Source organism: Narcine bancroftii, chromosome 3 (genome assembly GCF_036971445.1).
Source record: "Narcine bancroftii isolate sNarBan1 chromosome 3, sNarBan1.hap1, whole genome shotgun sequence".
Taxonomy (NCBI): domain Eukaryota; kingdom Metazoa; phylum Chordata; class Chondrichthyes; order Torpediniformes; family Narcinidae; genus Narcine; species Narcine bancroftii.
This window is the reverse complement of record NC_091471.1, coordinates 39,992,721-40,015,054: the sequence shown is the minus strand read 5'-3', so window position 1 is coordinate 40,015,054 and position 22,334 is coordinate 39,992,721. Positions and strand designations below refer to the sequence as shown.

At 41.0% G+C, this 22,334-nt stretch overlaps 1 protein-coding gene across 4 annotated transcripts in view; it reads left to right on the top strand.

The window, feature by feature from the left end:
- cfap53 (cilia and flagella associated protein 53) overlaps nt 1-22,334 on the top strand; it is a 58,808-nt gene that overhangs the window by 27,841 nt on the left and 8,633 nt on the right. For all 4 annotated transcript variants that reach the window (XM_069923889.1, XM_069923888.1, XM_069923890.1 and 1 more), the window contains one exon: nt 18,930-19,148. In XM_069923889.1, coding sequence (XP_069779990.1) covers nt 18,930-19,148 — 219 coding nt within the window. The remainder of the gene's footprint in view (nt 1-18,929; nt 19,149-22,334) is intronic.

Below are 22,334 nucleotides of genomic sequence, written 5' to 3'. Positions count from 1 at the left end.
CAGTACAGACTTAAAGAACAAAGAAATTAATTCAGAGAACTAGATAGAAATATTATGAATTGTGGGAGAGAACTCATAAGGTATTGGTTTGGCAATTGAAGACTGAACTGGCTTCTAGAACTAAGAATGCTATTAAAAGAAATTCAAAAATTACTTATAAACCTCAAGATTTAAATGATTCCTTTAGAGATTTTTATTCTAATTTATATACATCTCAATCTTATAATGATGAAGTAAAGATTAATAGTTTTTAAAATCTGGTTTATCTTCCTTCTTTAAATTGCCAAGATCGTGAAGAGTTAGATTCCCCATTAAGAAGTTATTAAAGAAATTATTAATGTTATTAATACTATGCAAAATGTTAAGTCTCTAGTGGAAGATGGTTTTTCATCAGAATTTTATAAGAAATTTAAAGATTTGTTACTACCTCCATTAATGGAGGTATTGACGCAAGCAATGGAAGTCCATTCTTTACCAGGGTCTTTTTCTAATACAATTATAACAGTAATACAGAAGAAAGTTTGAGATTTGTTAGTGGCCAATTTGTTAAATTGGTCAATCTTATCGACCAATTTCATTATTAAATGTTGATTATAAAATTTTAGCTAAAGTTTTGGCGAATAGGTTGACTAAATATTTACCAAATTTAATTCATTTAGATCAATCTGGATTTGTTAAAAAAAATCTGTATTCTGCAGATAATATTGCTGTTAATTAGTTCATATTTCCCAGAAGAAATCTGATTTAGCAATGGTTTTATCATAAGTTGCTGAAAAGCATTTGATAGATTAGAATGGAGTTTTTTATTTAAGGAGTTTTAAAAATTTGGATTAAAGTTTATAAGTTGGATTAAAACTTTATATAAAAATCCTTCTGCTAAAGTGGTGACAAATGGACAAATATCTTCTGCCTTTTCATTAACTAGTTCAACTAGACAAGGATGTCCTTTATCTCCAGCATTATTTGTTTCAGCAATTGAGCCTTTAGCACATGGTTCCCAACTTTTTTCTTTCCAATCACATACCACTTTAAGTATTCCCTATGCCATAGGTGCTCTGTGATTAGTAAGGGATTGCTTAAGGTGGTATGTGAGTGGGAAGGGGAGGTTGAGAATAACTGCTCTAGACCCAATTGTTACTGAAATATTTTGCTCAAGACAAATAGTCATTGGTCCATTTCCTTTGGCGTTATGAAACCATGCTGAAGAGCTGGCTCTGAATGGGCAACTAAAGCGGCATCATCTGCAAAGAGTAGTTCACGGACAAGTTTCTCTTGTGTCTTGATGTGAGCTTGCAGGCGCCTCAGATTGAAGAGACTGCCATCCGTGCAGTACCGGATGTAAACAGCGTCTTCATTGTTGGGGTCTTTCATGGCTTGGTTCAGCATCATGCTGAAGAAGATTGAAAAGAGGGTTGGTGCGAGAACACAGCCTTGCTTCACGCCATTGTTAATGGAGAAGGGTTCAGAGAGCTCATTGCTGTATCTGACCCAACCTTGTTGGTTTTCGTGCAGTTGGATAATCATGTTGAGGAACTTTGGGGGACATCCGATGCGCTCTAGTATTTGCCAAAGCCCTTTCCTGCTCACGGTGTCGAAGGCTTTGGTGAGGTCAACAAAGGTGATGTAGAGTCCTTTGTTTTGTTCTCTGCACTTTTCTTGGAGCTGTCTGAGGGCAAAGACCATGTCAGTGGTTCCTCTGTTTGCGCGAAAGCCGTACTGTGATTCTGGGAGAATATTCTCGGCGACACTAGGTATTATTCTATTTAGTAGAATCCTAGCGAAGATTTTGCCTGCAATGGAGAGCAACGTGATTCCCCTGTAGTTTGAGCAGTCTGATTTCTCGCCTTTGTTTTTGTCCTGCTTTGCGGAAACTGCCAAAATGTTTGGCCTGGAAGTCAGCCTGAAGAAAACTGAGGTCCTCCATCAGCCAGCTCCCCACCATGACTACCAGCCCCCCCACATCTCCATCGGGCACACAAAACTCAAAACGGTCAACCAGTTTACCTATCTCGGCTGCACCATTTCATCAGATGCAAGGATCGACAATGAGATAGACAACAGACTCGCCAAGGCAAATAGCGCCTTTGGAAGACTACACAAAAGAGTCTGGAAAAACAACCAACTGAAAAACCTCACAAAGATAAGCGTATACAGAGCCGTTGTCATACCCACACTCCTGTTCGGCTCCGAATCATGGGTCCTCTACCGGCACCACCTACGGCTCCTAGAACACTTCCACCAGCGTTGTCTCCACTCCATCCTCAACATCCATTGGAGCGCTTACACCCCTAACGTCGAAGTACTCGAGATGGCAGAGGTCGACAGCATCGAGTCCACGCTGCTGAAGATCCAGCTGCGCTGGATGGGTCACGTCTCCAGAATGGAGGACCATCGCCTTCCCAAGATCGTGTTATATGGCGAGCTCTCCACTGGCCACCGTGACAGAGGTGCACCAAAGAAAAGGTACAAGGACTGCCTAAAGAAATCTCTTGGTGCCTGCCACATTGACCACCGCCAGTGGGCTGATAACGCCTCAAACCGTGCATCTTGGCGCCTCACAGTTTGGCGGGCAGCAACCTCCTTTGAAGAAGACCGCAGAGCCCACCTCACTGACAAAAGGCAAAGGAGGAAAAACCCAACACCCAACCCCAACCAACCAATTTTCCCTTGCAACCGCTGCAATCGTGTCTGCCTGTCCCGCATCGGACTTGTCAGCCACAAACGAGCCTGCAGCTGACGTGGACTTTTTACCCCCTCCATAAATCTTCGTCCGCGAAGCCAAGCCAAAGAAAGAAGATGAAACCATGCACATAACAAGTCACTTAGGTACAATTAAAATAGTGGTTTTCAATCTTTTTCTTTCCACCCACATACCACCTTAAGCAATCCCTTACTAATCACAGAGCACCTATGGCATAGGGAATACTTAAAGTGGTATGTGAGTGGAAAGAAAAAGGTTGGGAACCACTGTTTTAGCACAATGGATAAGACAAGAAACTAATATTAAAGGAATTAAAGTTAATACTGATGAATTTAAGAATAATTTATTTGCTGATGTTTTGATTTATATAACAGATCCTAAAAATTCTTTGTGTTCTTTGTATATGAGATTAAAAGAATATGGTGTAATATCAGGTTATAAAATTAATTGGGATAAATGTGAAATTATGCCTTTGGTTGAGGGCGATTATAGTAAATGTAAAAAGATTGTTCAATTTAGGTGGTCAAATAATGGAATTAAATATTTAGATATTAAAATTGATTAAAATTTGGATAATTTATACAAGTTGAATTATTTACTATTATTTAATAAAATTAGAGGATTTGAATAGATGGAATTATTTACCTATAACTTTAATAGGTAGAGTGAATTGTAGTAAAATTAATATTTTTCCAAGGATTCAATATCTTTTTCAGTCTATTCCTTGGATTTAAACCTCAAAAAATGTTTAAGGATTTAAATGCAATAATGAGGATTTTTTTGTGGAAAAGGAAAATGGTAAAAGTATGTTTGGAGAAATTAACTTGGAAATTTGAATTAAGAGGTTTACAATTTCCACATTTTCAAAATTTTTATAAAGCTGCTCAGTTGAAATTTATTAATGGAATGTTTGACTTTGAATCTTTAACATGGGCTAAGATAGAATTAACTAAAATAAATGAAAAATCTACACAAAATTTATTTATAAATACAATACTAAATTATTAATTGGTAATAAGGACCCACCTATACTGATACACTTAATTGAATTATGAAATAAAATAGATTGAGATAGGTGGGTGTGGTGAATGTCTGTCAAGCTGCCTGTCTCCCCTATGGCGAGCCTTGCTTTACTAACATTAGCTGTGCATTATCTATACTGTTAAGGACACTTCCCTTGGGTATAACTGTATATGCACCTATTGTCATTCACTATTGTACCATGAGTTTCTGCTAATAAAAGCCGTGATTATTGTTTGACCACATCGTCTTTGTCTACTTCATTATCTGGCACTTCAATTTTAGTAGCAGAAATGGATGCAGCACTCAAGCCAGAGTGGCTGACAATCGACCAGTCTGCCCCGAGGGTCAGAGAAATTTTCAACCACTGGATTGCTTGTTTCGATTACTACATGGCTCGAAACAACGTGGTCGATGAGGCGATACAGTGGGGCCACCTGAATTCTCTGCTGGGTGAGGTCCCTTTCACCATAACGCAAGGAGCTACCACTCTGGCTTTAGCCCTAGAACATCTGACTGCTTACTATGTGGCGCCATGCAACGTGGTGCTTGCTCGACACCAGTTGCTGACTAGATGCCAGAAACCTGGGGAAAGTGATGCTGCCTATTGTTAGGTCTGCTTTGTTCGAGAATGAGTGAGTCAGACACCAGACTGAGTCGAAATCAAGGTTCTTTATCACCGGATTGTAACACTTGCAACTAACAGTGTTAGTTGGAGAAGGCACATTCTCCCGATATCAGCAAGTGGTGTTTTTTTTATACCTCAGGACACGCACTTAGTAAATTATCATACCATTACATTGTCCAATGAATAAGCTGTTGCTACCCTTCTCTGTTAGTCTGCTGCTCATCAGCTTGTTATTGCCAAACTTATCTTGAGCGTACAAGGTCACTCCTGCATCCTGTTACTCCTTAGTACTGGGTGACTCTTTCTCCGGTCCCAACTCATGATGTTTTTACCTTACAATCCCTCCTTTGTCCTCTTTAGAGGACAATCTTGCCCTGACTATGCTACCACCGCGTTACATTAGTTCGCATATTATTGCCAAGCTCTATACGGGTTCTGTTCACGGGGTTTTTCGGCTGGTGGGCGAGGGCTCCCCCAACCCTCTTTAACATATACCCCCCATCCGTTTCCCCGATCCCATTGCCAGTTTACAAGTTTCCTCCCCGTTTTCCCCCAAGCAAATAACTGGCTATCCCTTCTAAGCATTTGTAATTAGTTAAGATAAAAGTTAACATTTGTGCTACAATCTATTTTATAATCCCTCCTCCCCGTCACATTCTCCATCAAACTCCGGATCGATCTCAGCATTTTTTGACGCCTCCTGTGACGTGAGATTGTCCCGCTCCGTAGCTTGTAGAGCTTGATATTTTGGAGGCAGCTCATCGCGGTTGGCAAAGGCTCTCTCAATGGTCCTCATGACCAGCGTTCGAATGCATGGAAAACAACAACAGCCACAAGTGATAAAAATGGATACAGAAATGAACAATCCTAGGAAAAGTTGTCCCAACATTGTGCCCCATTTCCCAAACACTCCATGTAACCAGGAAAAAACAGGGTTAGAGACTCCAGATTGGGCTTTTAATTCCTTTGCCAATGCCTTAAGTTTTGTCAGCCCCTTAGTGAGTGACCCATCTGGCCCTGTGTTATTAGAGATACAAGTGCAGCATAGATCTCCAAACATGGCACACACTCCGCCTTTCTCTGCCAGGACCATATCAATCGCTGTCCTATTCTGAAGCGTCATAAGGGAAGTTTCTGACAGTTGTTGGTGTACTGCCTCAACAACGTCCCTGGTCAAATTTGTAAGGCGCTGATTCGTCCGGTATATTCCGGGCTTGGCCAATTGCATCAATCCACACCCCGTCAGGGTTCCTTCCTTCTGGCCCCAGGAGTCCAACACTCCTTCTCCACATCCAACCCCCTGTGTGGTGTAGATCTAGGGCATCCTTGTCCCCCTCCTGCCTTTCCACAATCAGGACTGGCGCATTAAGCATTACTAAAGCACACCGACAATTCCAGTTAGAGGGGAGCCAGTTATACAGAACTCTACCTCCGCAAAACCACCAAATATCTGCCCTAGCCTGGGTCAATCGGGTAGCATTTCTGCTGCCCGTGAGATCAACATGAGTCCTGCATGAGTCACTGGGTAGCCAACCCATGTGGAAAGCGTGTGTCGCTGTGTTGTTATTGGCGATGCAAGTAACATTACTTATAGCCGTGGATCTAAAGATAGGGGGGGGGTCACATTTGGCTGGAGCTATGGGAAACGCCTGTTCCCATGTCAGACACCTATTCAGTGGATTAGACTCTGACATTTGGTTCAAGGCGCAGTCCATAGCATCTGTCTCCTCAAAAATCGATCTGCTCATCCGTAACGTTGGCCTTCCCCGGGCACAGATCCAGCAGTTTCCATACCTTGCCTGATCCGCATATTTACCCATCTGTTCTATCCAGGAGTTTGTCTCAATTGCTATCTTCTCTCCCCTGGACAGCTTCTTACTATCAAATTTTCGCACTACCTCCTCTGTAGAAGTGGGTTTGGGAATGTCCTTTGTGTAGGTTTGTAAGTCAAACCTCACCACTCCCCAAGGGTCTTTTCCACTTATAGATACTCCAATCATTAGGTAGAGGAGATCTCCGACTCCAGGTTCTCTCCCTGTGCCCCCCTCGCATATCTTAGAGCTCCATCCCTTCATATTCCATGGGTTGTTCAGCCCTGCTTTTACTGCCAAAATCAGGGGATTTTTGCCTTTCATAGTATGGGTAATGGCACCACGTATCAGGAAGACCTTAGTGAAAAAATTATAAAGGGGTCTGCTGGAACCTTTGTTAAGGGGCTTTCTTATCCATCTAGTATCGGGTCCTGTCCACCACCAAACCTCACCCCAGGATGTACATACATGTAGGCCCCACTCTGGATATCCTCTCTGAAAGTTACACATGTAAACATCATATCCTCTCCAGGACGCCTCATTCCTACCACACGCTATTACACTGCATAGATCGAACTGGAAGGTGCTATCCTTGTCTTTATCTATCTTCAGAATAACTTTGGCCCCACATGGATCCGAACTACTCTGTTGGCTTGTTTGGCAACCCATCAGCAGGAATGCCCATAGGGCCCTCGGCATTGACCACATGAGTCTCATCATATTTTCCAATACTCGCTACTTGTTGTTTTGCCTTGGAGCAAAAGGCAAAATGATGCCAAGTATTATCCCCCGGTTTGTCAATTCTTATCGACCTATCTGTCACGACGGTAACGGTGTATGGTCCAGTCCATCTAATTTCAGTCCAATGTCCCTTCCCTGGTTTACGGATATACACCAGGTCTCCCTCCTTCACTGGAACTCCTTCAGTGTCCGGGTTCTCCTTATTTGCATTCGCCACCTGTTGTGAAACTAAAGCAACCATATTACCCAGCATCTGCATATAATGGTCCAGTTCCACTTCCCTTTCTTAATTCTTTACCCAGGCTGGATCAGTCTTTGGACCGGGCATGGGTCGACCCGTTAGAATCTCGTGTGGTGACAGGAAGGTATCTTTGGCCTTCTCTTGATGCATAGACATCAGTACTAATGGCAATGCCTCGACCCAATTCAACCTGGTCCCACCCAAAACCTTTCCTAATTTGGATTTTATCGTCCTGTTTGCCCTTTCTACTAGCCCCTGGCTCTCAGGCCTATAGACACTACCGAAACGGTGTTTGATCCCTAAGTATTCTTCAACCTGTCGGATCAGCTCATTCTTAAAGTGGGACCCATTATCAGAGCATATTCTGCTGGGGACCCCATAGCGGGGTATCAACTCTCGCGTCAGTCAGCCTATTACACTATCCGCATCCTCCCTCTTCGTTGGGACAGCCTCCACCCACCGTGAGAACCTATCTACCACCACTAAGAGATATCGGTATCCTTCCTTTGTCCTAAGGTCAGTACCCATATCTGTATAGTCAATATAGATCTCTTTCCATGGGGCTGTCGGTACTGGAAATCGTAAAAGCGGGTGGGGTAAGGTGATCCTTTGGTTATGCCCATTGCAGATGGTACATTCAACTCTAAAATTGTCAATGTGCTCGCGTAAGTGGGGATTCCACCAATGTTGTTTAAGCGTATTATAAGTTTTGGTGGCGCTAATGTGAGTCGGCCCATGTGCTTCTTCAAATAATAGCGGGAGTAATTGGCGGGGGGCAACTATCGTACCTATTGGGGAGTGCCAGACATGTACTGTCCGATTGTCATAGATGATCTCCTGTTGTGTAGCACCGCGTTTCATCCATTCCTCTTTCTCACTTGGGCTAGCTTTTTCCTGTATTTCTATCAGGTGTTCAATATTTGGTGGGGGTCCCTCTCCCTCCTTCTCTTTTTGGTCACTCAACTTACTACTATTTTCTCTTCTCTCTAATTCCTCTTTTTTGCCATGGGACTTCAGAATCATCCCCTGTATAGGTTCTTGATATCCAGTAACCCGTTTGGCTGCTCTGTCAGCCGCCGTGTTTCCTTTCCCTTTGTGTTTTGTAGGGAATGGCCTGCCACCTTAATTAGGCTTAGAGCCCGGGGAAGCATGACTGCCCTGACAAGTCTCCGTAAAACCAGATCATGTCTGACGTTTTGTCCGGCTGCAGTCCGAAAATCCCTTCTTATCCAGCCGGGTGCTTCAATATGGACTGCACTCCAAGCATACGCAGTCAGTATAAATGTTAACCGATTTACCTTCGTTCAGCTCCAATCCTCTTATGAGCCCTATCACTTCTGCCAATTGTGCTGATGCAGGTTGGGGGATGATAGAGGACTCTACTAGATAGGGTGCATCATCCACCCATCTTACCACTGCATAATTTCCCTCCCTCCGAGGTGGAATATCCCGGGACTTCCGTCTGCCTGTATTCACACCCCAATGCCTCCTTCACCATCGGTCCCAACTGTCGGGCATGGTGATCTTTGGCAATTCCCAAGGTTACATGTGGCACACTTTCTACTCCTAAGTGGAACCACTCCAATTGTTCTTCCGACAAGATAACCATAGCAGCTATTCCCTCCTTTCCCACAAAGATAAATGGACAATGTATCATTTCTGTCTTCCCTTTTAGAGAGTCCCACCTCTCCTCATACTCCAGGTCCGGGTGGATGGTATAGTTTAATGTTACATGCATGGGATCCAGTGGGTATTGGTACTCCCCATACTGGGGAATACTGGCCCTCCACTCAAAAAACTATTTAATCAGACCTGGGCCTGGTTCGTCATACAGTAGTCGACTCCAGAAAATAATAACCTCCACAGAGTCTTCTGAAGCATCGGTTGGGGTCATTAGTACAAACTGTCCTTCCCTCTGTATTGTGTCCCCTGTTAATCGAAGGCCCTTCTCAGAACATTGTATGGTTATCCCCAGTTTAGTAAGAACGTCCCTTGCCAATAAATTAATGGGGCAGCTTGGCACAACTAGGACAGGTGCTCTGACCCTTTGTCGTCCAAATGTCATGTCGATGTTATCGGTATAGGGCTGTGTTTCCCTTATCCCGGAGAATCCTATTGTAGATAATGTTTTGCCCGAATATGTGCTCCCTGGGGGTTGTTTAATTACGGTCGTTACTGCTGCCCCTGTGTCAATCATAAATTCAATTTTTTCTCCATTCACCGTCCCCCAAATTTTCGGTGGCTCCCAGGGAGGTGTGATTTTTGATTCTCCAGGGCCCCGTCAATAATCTAATTCAGCACCTTCCCAAATATCGTTGTCATACTGGGGTGCCTGTACTTGTTGATCACTCTGCCATCCCCCAATTTTCTGGGGCCGATCGATGTGTCCACCCCCTACCCCTTGCTTGTCCTCTTAAATTTCCTCCTCTTCCTTTATTACCTCTAATAGAGGGTAATCCTATGCCCCTTCCTCTCCCAGCCTCTGGACAGTCCTGCTGGTAGTGTCCAGGATTGTGGCAGTGCCAGCATAGGGTATGTTCTCCTCTATACATGATACTTAGTGGTCTTTCCCAACCATTCCTTTCTTGGGGTCCCGGATTTATCACTGGCCCCATGGCCTGTGGGACTATCTGTTGGGCCGCTAGTTTTATCCCTATTTGTTCTATGACTTTCATCAATTTATCAGTTGTCTTGTCCACTCCCTTCTGGGATGCACTTTCTGACTTAGCCTGTTCTGATTGACGATGTCGTTTGAGTGCATGTGTCAGGTGTCTTTTCCACAAGTCCTCTGGCATCGTCTATAACCCCACAATGTCCCTTAATTTTGCTTGAACTGGACCAGGTAGTCAGTTTATTGTCCCATTTCGAAAATGAGCATTTCCTAGGGGGCTATGGTCCGGTCTTTCTCTAGTCCCAGTTTCCCATAAGTCCCACGCTCGAGAGAGGAACTCATGCGCACCTTCCCCTTCTTTTAGTTGGAGGGTTACCAAGGCGTACAGCACTTCTCTAAGTGCTTCCCAAAATCTATTTCGAAGTGGGTCAAATTCTATTTCATCCCCCAATTTTCTGCTTTTGAGTGTTCTCTCTATTTGCTTCAGGGCTCCTTCTGCCTTCATTTTTATCATGATAGTTCTGACATCTGCAAGTGCTAATTGTTCCTGACAGGTTTCTCGCTCGAAACAAGAAATCCATGGACCAGCCCCATTACTTAATGGAGGAAGTCTTTTCATTAGACTCTCTAAGTCCATTCGTGACCAGGGTACATACTTTTGATTTCCCCACCCCGTGATCAGCAATGGGCATTGATATCTCAATTTTGGAGATTTCTGTTCCATCTTTACTCTTGTAATACATCTATTTTGTCCTCCCTGTTCAGACACCTCTTCGTCACTACTGTCACTGTCCCCGTCAGGTCCTGATGTCTCAGAGTCGGAGGTATATCGTTCATGCTTGTCTCTAAGATAATTTCTTCGGTCATTGTCTAGTGGTTTCACGTCTTTCTCTTTTGTCCTAACTATGTCCAGGCGGGCATGTCTACTCTTCTCCTTCCCGAGTTCTCTTGTGCTACATCCCTCCCATGGTGGGCCGTATCTCGTTTCCTCATCTGTACTACACTTTTCGTCCTTTGCTCCTATTACTAATCCTCCAGCTTTGAGTTCTGCTGACAGTGTTGTAGTTACCTTTTCCATTTCTCTCAATACATCTACCATTAATTCTTTTTGTTCCTTGCTTATCTGCCCTAGCACAATCACATCTTTGTTTAAGTTTTCAATGTTATCCTGAACCTTTTTCATGTTCCTTTTCTGCGTCTCTAAGTCTTCTTCTATTTTCTTGGATCCTGCGGAGGTCTCTATGTCAATTAATCCCCCTTTTATTTTAAGTAAAGGGGCCTGTATCTTGACTGACGTGTCCCCATTCCCGATGTTCCCGTCATGTCCCAGTGTTTCAATATCTGGATATAAGGGATGTGACTCCTGGGTCCCATCTGGGGTGTCAGGGGTACCTTGTGACTCAACGTAAGCATAGGGCGGGGGTCTACAAGCTATTTCTGCAAGGGCCATAATAGGTGGGTTATCAGGGAGACTAAATTCCTCGAATAGAGCTAGGACATCGCGGTAATGCATCTCCTTGTCTCTCATCTTTTTTTGTGCAGACTCTCGATTAAAGATTTTCCTTTCTATGTTTCGTTTTGTTTCTTCCAGGTTATCTAAGACCCTACGCTTTAGAATTTTGTTTCCCTCACCTGTCAGGAACATCTCGGCGCTCCCGGGTAACCACCCCATCTTCCTCCAGCGATCTACACATTTTCAGAGAATTCTTTGTTTTTCCAATGCCTTATTACTGGTATTTCGCTTCTCTAATTCCTGATTAATTTCCCTAATAACTTGGTCAAAGGTCTTAGCAGGCAACTGTGCAGCCATTGCTGCGGGGTCGCTTCCTAATGCCTCTCTTAATTTAGGTTCTTGTCCGTTTAGAGGATCTATGTTAACAAAAATCGCCTTTACAAATGTCTCCTTGCAGGCCAGATGACAAAAGTTTTTTAGTGAAACAGTCTCCAAGTCTGGTCCTCCGGTGGACCTCAGACTGTCCTGTATACTCTGATTGCTCGTCTTCCACTCTCTGTTTTCCCAAAGAGGTCTGAAAGTTAGGTTACAACTAGGAAACCAAGTTTTTGGGCTATATTTTTGTCCAGTTTCCCTGTACCAATCTATGAATTTACGTAACTTTATCTCCTTGGTGATGCTGGGAATACCTTCATTTAACTTGTCAAAAATATTTCGAATAAACCGTGTGTCTCTTAAGATTCTGTCAACTTTTTCATTGATATCTCCTACCTGATCCGGACACAGCTTTTGCAGTCTTTGGTCGTCGTCCTTGTTCACCAGGCAGGCATCTCTGAGTACTCGTTTTGTCGTCTCAAGGTCTCTAATGTCCGCTGTGATATTCCACCATGGCGAATTTGGGAAATAAATTCTTAAGTTTTCAAGCGTACAGACGTCATCATACCTACTGGACATTTATAAGCGAGTCTTATACAATGGAGACCAATAAGCCTGAACCTTAGTTTTCTTTCAAAGCCCAACCTTCACGTGGGAGATTTCTCCTCTTAATAACCGGTTTAGGGCAGAAAACTCAGGTCCCCAATTGTTCTTAGACCACCTTCTCACTCTATTGAACTTTGCAACGTCACAATAAAGACTTTTTAAACTCTAGTAGTTTGTCGGCAAAGCACTTATCAAATATCACTAAAACACCTTAAGGACTTTTATAGTTTTGTCTGTAAACACTTAGGTGTTACAATCCTGGCAGGTGACGACCTTCAATTATGATCGTCTAATTTGTCCGATCTCCAGTTCTTACTGATAATCATAAAGATTTTAAGAGAGAGAGAGAATTTTGTTAAAACAGGCTTCTCTGGACCTTTTTGTCAGCCGGCTGAGATGATTGTCAAGAAAAACAGAAACCGTCGTCTAGAGTTCACTCACCCATCACGTCGGGGTCACCAAATTGTTAGGTCTGCTTTGTTCGAGAATGAGTGAGTCAGACACCAGACTGAGTCGAAATCAAGGTTCTTTATTACCGGATTGTAACACTTGCAACTAACAGTGTTAGTTGGAGAAGGCGCATTCTACCGATATCAGCAAGTGGTGTTTTTTTTATACCTCAGGACACGCACTTAGTAAATTATCATACCATTACATTGTCCAATGAATAAGCTGTTGCTACCCTTCTCTGTTAGTCTGCTGCTCATCAGCTTGTTATTGCCAAACTTATCTTGAGCGTACAAGGTCACACCTGCATCCTGTTACTCCTTAGTACTGGGTGACTCCTTCTCCGGTCCCAACTCATGATGTTTTTACCTTACACTATGCACTGGCTCTCGACTCACTGGCAAATGAATGTGATGTCAGAGCAGTCAATGTGCAACAACAAAAGCTGATGCTTTTGTCAATGGGATTGACTCCAGTTACATCCGACAGAGGGTGCTGGAGACTGAGCCCTTAACCTATGACCAGGCAGTCACTCAGCCAAAACACTGAGAAGTGCCATGCGGTCCAGTGAAATGCTAAAAATTGAAAAGGAAACATCCAGGAATACTGGAACCCCTGAAGGAAAGAAAATGGCAAACCCCTGAAAAATGCTATTTCTGTGATAAGAGCTGGCACCCCAGACAGAAGTGCCCGGCTTGATTTGCTACCTGCAGCAATTGTGGGAAACTCGGCCACTTTGCTTAAGCGTGTAAGGCGAAAAGTACTCCCACTGATGAGAAGAAAAGCACCAAGAAAATGTGTTCTGGAGCTGCAGGAATGGAAGACAACTGTGAAAAGGGAAAATCTTCAGAGGAGCAGGCTGAATCGACTTCAAGTGACGCCGAGGTGAGATCCCCTGTGATAGCTTGATTGACTGTAAAGCTTGTGGGAATGTTACGGACAGGAAAGGTCAACTATGAAGGGGGAGATGAATGGTGAGAATCTTGATTGCCTAATAGACTCGGGGAGTACTGACAGCTACATCCACGAGAAAGTTGCCAGAGCCTTAAATTTGCGGAGATATCCAGCGAACCGAAAGATATCGATGGCTTATAGTGAACTTACAAAATCTGTACAGGACAAGTGTAAAGTTACTTGAAATTTGCAGGGACATTGCCTGGCTGATGTTTGGCTCTTTATTATGCTGGAGCTCTGCACCCCCGTGTTACTGGGGTTAGATATTCAATCTCAGATGAACAGTGTAGTGTTAAATTTTGGTGGGCCACTACCCACACTTACCATCCCCCGCGCTAGTTACTGCGGTGTGTCCGCATTAAAGATCAAAGCTCCTTCCCTTTTCAGTGATTTATCCCGAGTGTCAACCAAATGCCACTAAGACCCATCCTTACAGCAAAGAGGATCGTGTGTTTATCAAAGCGGAGACCCAGAGACTGCTTAAAGAGGGAATAATTGAACCCAGTAAGAGTCCGTGGAGGGCCCAAGTGGTAGTCGTGAAAAATCACACTAAGAAACGACTGGCTATTGACTACAGCCAGACGATCAACCATTACACTAACCTGGATGTCTACCTCCTGCCACGCATCAATGAAATGATTAATCAGATAGTGCAATACAAAATGAACTCCACTATCGACCTCAAAGCAGCTTATCACCAAATCCCCATTCAGAAAAGGGAACAGCCCTATACAACTTTTGAGGCTGATGGAGGGGGGTTATACCACTTTAAAAGGGTACCTTTTGGGGTCACTAATCATGTGTCTGTGTTTCAGAGAGAAATGGATAAGATTGTTAGGATGTATGAGTTGCAGGGTACATTTCCCTATCTGGATAATGTCACTATCTGTGGGAAAACAGGCTGAGCACGACAACAACTCAAATAAATTTTTAGCAACAGCTAAAGAACTCAACCTTACATTTAACGAGGACAAATGTGTGTTCAACGCAACAGAGCTGCCCATTCCAGGCTACGTTGTCCGCAAGGGCGAAATCCGCCCTGACCCGGAAAGAATAGCCCCCCCTTAAGAAGTTACGACCCCCAGACTCAACCAAAGCCCTTAAAAGGTGTATGGGATTCTTTTCCTACTACTGCAACAAATCAAACACCTCATGAATGTATGTTTGCCTTTCCTAGGAAATCAGGAACTGTGATGGACTGGCCAGCCTGTTTATCTGAGCCTGGAACCATGCTACTGAAGAGCCATGTTTGGGCGCATAAAACAGACCCCCAAGTCCAACCAGTTCAGCTACTGCATACTAACCCCAACTACGCTCTTGTTAAATTCCCAGACGGGAGTACTAACACTGTGCCCCTAAGAGATCTGGCCTCACCTGGTTCGCTCCTTCCTCACACCCCTACTCAGAGTGAGCCTGAGAGGTTGGACTCCCCACCCCAACCCCAGCCTGTGACCCCTAGTGAGCTTTCAGATGGCCATGTTGAGGCTCCACTGCCTCACGCTGGCGATTCTGGAGTGGGTCCATAAGTCACTCCATCCCACACTACAGACCCAGGACCTGTACCAGTTCCCAAGGTTGCAAAGGAGCCACCTGTTTTGAGAAGAAGCACCAGAATTCGTAAACAACCTGATAGGCTAACATATTCATAAAACATCACATTATATTTCGCTTGCTTGCTAGATATGGCGTACTTTGGCTGTTAGAGTATTCTCAATGCCAAACATGGTATCCATGTATCGCTTGCTTCAGTCTTTCCTAGCAGCTGTCCTTTTGATTTTAACCCTTCTTCTGCCAGGGGTGGGGGGGAGACTGATGAATGTCTGCCAAGCTGCCTGTCTCCCCTCTGGCGAGCCTTGCTGTACTAACATTGGCTGTGCATTATCTCTACTGTTAAGGACACTCCCCTTGGGTATAACTGTATATGCACCTATTGTCTTCCATTATTGTACCAGGGGTTTTTGCTAATAAAAGCCATGACTATTGTTTGACCACCTCGTCTTTGTCTACTTCATCAAATGGCACTTCAGTGGCAAAGGTATGATTTTGTGGGAAAAACCTTTATATCAAATTAACTTTTACTGTTAATAATCAATTTTTAAAGATATGGAATCTAATGGGAATTAAAACAATAGAAGATTGTTTTGAAGCTGGTTATTTCTTTTCAAAGAATGAAAGAAAAATATAATATTCCAAATAATACCTTTTTTTGGTAATTATCAAGTTAGTCTTTTAATTGATAAATTAGGTCAAAGTTTAAGATTATCTAGACAGACTGAAGTAGACATTTTACTTTCTAAAGGAGGTATAAGTAAATTTATAAATTGCTTCAAAGGAAAATGTCCAAATCAGATATTCATAAATCAAGATTAAGATGGGAAACTGATTTAGGTACAACAACTGATCAAAATGATTGGAGAATGTTATGTGAAGATAATATGACTAAAATTATTAATGTAAGATATAGATTAGTACAATATAATTTTTTGCATCAATTATATTTAATTCCTCAAAAATTAAAGATTTGATTTAATATCCTCAGACTTATGCTTTAGATGTGATAAAGAGAGGCTTTTTTTTCCCCCATTTGACTTGGCAGAGCATTAAGGTTAAGCCATTTTGGATACAAATTAAAGTATTTTTGGAGAAAATATTAAAGGTTAAACTTCCATTGGATCCAATGTTAATTTTGTTGGGAAATATTAAGATGCTTAGTTTAAAATTAAGGTTAACTATGGTTCAAATTGAATTTTTATGTTTTAGCTGTTTCAAGGAAATGTGTAGCTATTTCTTGGAAGTCTGATATGGATTTGGGGATGCAAAGATGAAATTGAAATGAGATCTTATATTCCTCTTTATAAAAAAAAAAAAAAGTTTACATGATAAATACCACATTTTAAAAATATGGAGCCCATATCTATAACACGTTGGTTTGAAAATTTAAGTTCTCAATAGCTTGTCCTGGTGATGGTTCTCGGTTTCACGGCAGTTGATTTGAATTTCTATATCGATTTGATGATCTTCTTTCTTTCTTAAGGGTACTTAAGGAGGGAAGGGGGTGGTAGGGAGGGAGGGATTAGGATTATGTACCACATGTAATTTCTTTTATCTATTTCTATTTATATATGTGTGTGTGTGTGTGTGTGTGTGTGTGTGTGTGTGTGTGTGTGTGTGTGCCTGTGTGTGTGTGTCTATATGTGTGTGTGTGTGTCTATATGTGTGTGTGTGTCTATATGTGTGTGTCTATATATGTGTGTGTATAAATGTATGTATGTATATGTGTGTATATATATGTGTGTATATATGTATATGTATATATATATATGTGTGTGTGTGTATATATATATCTGCGTGTATGTATGTGTGTGTATACATGTCTGTGTGTGTGTGTGTATATATGTGTGTATATATATATAAATAAATATTAATTGAAATAAAATATTTTTTAAAAAATCCTCAAATGCCAGTCCCGTCATTCTAGGAATCATTCTTGTGAATCTACTCTGAAACCTGTCCAATGCCAGCACATGCTTTGTTAATTAAGGAACCCAATACTGTACCCTGTACTCAAAGAGAGGCCTCAGCAGTACATTACAAAGCCTCAACATTACATCCCTGTTATTATATCCTAATCCTCTAGATAAGAATGCCAACATAACATTCGCCGCCTTTACCACCTAGTTAACCTGGAAGTTTACCTTTAGGGTATCTGCAAGAAGACTTAAGTCTCTTTGTATCTCCAAATGTTGAATTTCTCCCCATCTAAATAATATTCTGCCCTTTTATTCCTTCTATCAAAGTGCATAACATTTCTTTCCTGTAATTCCATGGGCACTCATTCTTGTTAAATAGCACTTTGTCAGAGGCCTTTTGAAAAACAAAAAATATGCCCACTGCATGTTCTTTGTTTAGTCTGCATGTGGTTTCTTCAAAACATGGCAGTTGGTTTGTCAGGCAAGATTTTTCCTTCAGGAAATTTTGACCCATCATGTCATGCACCTCCAGGTACTCTGGAACCTCATCCTTGACAATCAACTCCAACAACTTCTCAACCACCAATGTTGGGCTAACATGTCTATAATTTTCTTTCTGCTGTCTCGCTCCGTTCTTAAACAGCCAGAATCCATTGATTCCTACAAGTCTAATAGCCATTGTCTGTGAGTGGGTAGAAACTCCTTTTTCTATTTTAACAATATTGCTCTTGCTAGTAAAGTGGAGAATGCTAAAACCTGTCTTTGATTAGTGGATAGTTTTATGTTTTTCTCTGGAAAAGCCAAACAATGCAGTTAACTGTCATGGATCCAAATTAATCCCAAAAGTGTTCGAAAAAGTTCCAAAAATATCAGTCCAATATTTTTGCAATTAGGGCATAACCAAAACATGTGTATCGAAGAGCTGTTGTAAATTTTACATTTATCACAGAATGAATTGATATCTGGATAAATTCGAGCAAGTTTAACTTTGGAAAAATGTATTTGATGTACCACTTTCAACTGAATCAGACTGTGTCTAGTGGACATTACAAAATATTTTGTAAAACTCCACTGGATATCCATCTGGGCCTGGGTCTTTACCTGGCTGTAATGAAGATATTGCCCTTTTGCAATTCGTCCTGTGTTATTGGAGCATCAAGTGTTCTTTGTTTCCTGTGTTATTGTTGGCATATTTTAAAATGATCTAAAAAAAATCATTCATCAAATTGTATTCATTATTGAGCTTCATTTGAGGTTTTGGATCCCAGTTTTAAATTTAAGCGTTGAATAAATTGTCCATTTCAGACTAACCCTATCCGTTCGTAAAGTAGAAGAGATTCACTCCAAGTAGTGAAAAGTGAAGCAGGCGAGAGGAACCAAATGGCCTCCTTTTGGTCTTTCTATTATCTTTGTGGTCTCCTCTAATTTTGTGCATTTTGTACACTTAAACATAGTAAATTGATAAAAAGTTTGAAATTCACATACTTACCTGTAGACTCTGTCACAGAATCAGATGTGCATGACTGAAAGAAAACATCCCCATTCAATCCAATAGCCACAAGTGCACGGTTCTTTGATTTTGTAAACAACATTGTTATTTTTGTTGTGTGTTCTGGAATCAGAAACTACACTTCTGGGCAATGACTTAGTTCACCCACAGATGATGCAACTGGAGTAAATCATTTATCTTATGTGTAAGTGAATTTAAGTGAGTTGGAACAGCATGAGACATGAAATATCATCCATTTTTTAAAAAAATAATAAATTCTGGAGTACTGCATTTTTTTTTAACCTTATTCTAAATTTCTCTATCTGGTATCAAGGGAAACCCTAGATTGTAACAACTCACATTAATATGGTCATTGTCACAGAGAGAAAAGGAGCGACTCTCAAAGTTGGAAGATGAGCAGCTTGTAAGGGAGAAAATTCAGAAACAGAAGAAACTCCGTGATACTTTGGACAATTCAAGGACCTTGAAGACCAAGCGAATTGCAAAAGAGCAGGAAGAGGAGCAAGCACTTGATTTAAAGTTAAGAGATCAAGCATTGAAAGAAGTTGCTGATGACGTCCAAGCACAGATGCAGAAAAAGGTAACTCGGCCTCTTCATTTGTACCCATTATGCATAATAAAATGTTTCTTCTATTGTATTAAATCATATCCCCAGACAGAAGATGGTTTATATACAGCTATCAATCTATTTATTTATTTATTTAATGTGTTTTGATGTAACTGACTGCAGCAATCATTTCATATCCTGTTAAGTTCCAGAGACAGACTACTTCATCTATTTCTTTTATTATGTTATTGGCTGAGAGAGAAACATTGGCAATAACACTTCAATGTGCACCAAAAACTAATCCTTCCTCGATATTTCATATGAAGTCTCCAGTAGTACACAGATGAATCCACTGATGTCATGCTAATATATTTAATTATAGATTTCTAGATAACGAGCCAAGAAACAGAAGGCCATATTGTTAGAAAGCCTCCTCTGCCATTCAGTCAGTGCCTCAGTGTTTCCAAGCTTTTCTTCTTAAGGACTATATTTTCTGACTCATTTGTGCCTTAAAAACTGTTAACTTCAGCCATGCATAAACTTTACAAATGCCCTCTGAGGGCAGGGAATGATTAAAACTTACATCACTATGCATAGATTTTCTCCATGCGTCATCCTCCTCCTCCTCCTCCTGGGATAAAATTACACCTTAACTTCCAATACAATCTTTTCACTATAGAAATTCACAATTTCATGTCAATGTTTTGCAGTCATTTGTGTGCAGTAAAGTTGGTACTTGCCCAGATTGCTCAAACATAAGAAATACGATTTTAAATCGAATGCATAGTCAGGATTATGCATCAATAAGCCTTGTCCATAATTTCTCTGCATGGATATGGATGATCCTCATTGTACATGGTTAAGTTACTGGACTTGTAAGCAGAGGCCCATATTCTCAATCTGGAGCTGTAAGTTCAAAACTCATGCCAGTAGCTGAGCTATATATATATATATATATATAAAAACCCTACAAGAATGGTGAACATGAAATCACTGGATTGTACTAAACCAAAAGTAAAAGTACTATAGATATTAATTATCTGAAATAAAACAGAACATGCTGGAAATATTTAGCAGAGTGATAAGATACTAGCTCTGACTGCATGAAATCCAAGGAGAAGATTGCTGGATCTTAAGACATCTTTTTAAATATCTCAGCTCATAGAAGATGTGCAAGAGAATTGCAGGACAGTGAATTTATATTCTTAAACAAGAAGGGTGTTTTAGATAATCTAGGTAATTACAGGCCAGTGAGTCTAAAATCAGTGGTAGGGAAATTATGGGGAAAAAATTCGGAGGGACAGGAATAAACTGTACGTAGATGGGGGGGGATGGGGGTGCTGATAAATCAGGAATAGTCAGCATACTTTTGTTAAAGGGAAATCCACTCAGGCTGATTTGATTGAAATTTTTGCAGTTGATTTGATCTACGTGAACTTCAGTAAGGGCTTTTACAAGGTTCCACATGGAAGACTGGTTCAAAAGATAGATTAGGCAAATTGGATCTGAAACTGGCAATGGTGTTAGAGGGAAGAAAGTGATGGTGGAGGGATATTTTTGTGATTGGAAACCTGTGACATGATGGAACACAGGAAATGGTGCTGGTACCTTTGCTGTTTAAGCTTATAATCTGGATATGAAAGAAAGTAAAATGAGAACTTTTGCAGATGTCACCAAACTTGGTAGTGTTTGAATGATGTTGGTCACTGGTAACATGGGTAGAGAAATAGTAGATGGAGTTTAATAATTTTTTAAAAAATTAAGGTTATGCATTTGTAAAAGATAAACAAGACTAAAAAAGACTAAAATAAGTGGAGCCGAGGCAGGACTGAGGAACAGATTAACCTGGTGAGCATATCAAAAGGTGGTTAAGAAGGCATGCGGAATACTTAGCTTTATAACCAGGTCTTATCATCCATCTATAGAAAAGTTAGTTAAGATCTCAGCTGGAGAATTGTGGTCATTTCTGGTTCTCAGCCTCCAGGAAAGATGTGCTGATATCTGCAAAGAAGATACACTAGAATGTAGCATTTCAGCTGTAAGAAGAGACTGGAGTGAAGAGGGCTGTGTGGAAACCTGATTGAGATACATAAAATTATTAGGGGTAAAGTTAATGAGAAACTGTTCTCCTTAGCAGAGGTCCCTCTAACAAATGATGTTTAGGTTAAGGTAAATGATAGGGGATTTGGTTAAGTATTTTTACTCCTTGCGACTGATTACAGTTTAAAATGTGCTGCCTGAGGAGTAAATACTACTATTTAAATTATACTTGAAATGATGTAGCATGGAGTACCCTGGTCTGAGTACTGCATGTAAGGATTAGTGTGATCTAGTACTTTGCTGGTTAGCATGAACATTGTGGGCTGAAGGGCCTGATTTTGTGCCATAAAGTTTATAATAATCTATGGTTAATATGACAACTAGGAATCTATGTGGGTCTGTGGTTAATTTTATGCTGGGTTAGCATTAGAGGTTGATGGCTTTTTGTCATAATTAGTAAAGTATAAGGTAAAATAAGTTTTAAAGTGCAAAGAGAGAAGGGGAGGAGAGGAGAAAACAAAGCAAAAAGACTGGAGTGCTAGACAGGTAAAAGATAAAAATGATAGAGCCAGGTAAAAGAGGGTATCAAAGCATTAGTAAATAACAAGTTAGTTTTGGAAGATTGTGTAAATAGAAAAAGAGAAATATGTAAAATTACCATCAGGAAAGAAAAGAAGGAAAAAATGAGATGCAAAGTGGTATTTTGATAGTGTTAAACTTTCTGTTTATATAATATATAAAGATAACTGGAATATTTTTGAAAGAAGGAAACCTGATCTGACTTTTGTGACTTAGTGTATCTACCAATGAGCTTGACTCTTAACAGATATGTGCCAACCATTTACTCAGGTCAATGGCAGATAGGGAAGAAAAATAAAATGCTTGTTTTTCCAGTGACCCAAAATTATATGAATAATAAGGACTGGAAATTAAAATATCACAGAGGGGCAAAGAAAATAACCACCAAGACAAATGCATTGCTGGCCTTTACTGTAATGTATGACAGGTTATTTTGTGTTTGCATTGTACATAGATGTGTTTTTGGGAGATAAATTGGGGCATTTTTTTTTTAGTGTAGGTTACATACCAAAACAGATCTTATTTAAAATACTGGAGCTCTGCTCAGGCCAGAGAGGGCGGCTCCTGAGTGCCTTTGCATAAACTTTGGGGAGTGCCCAA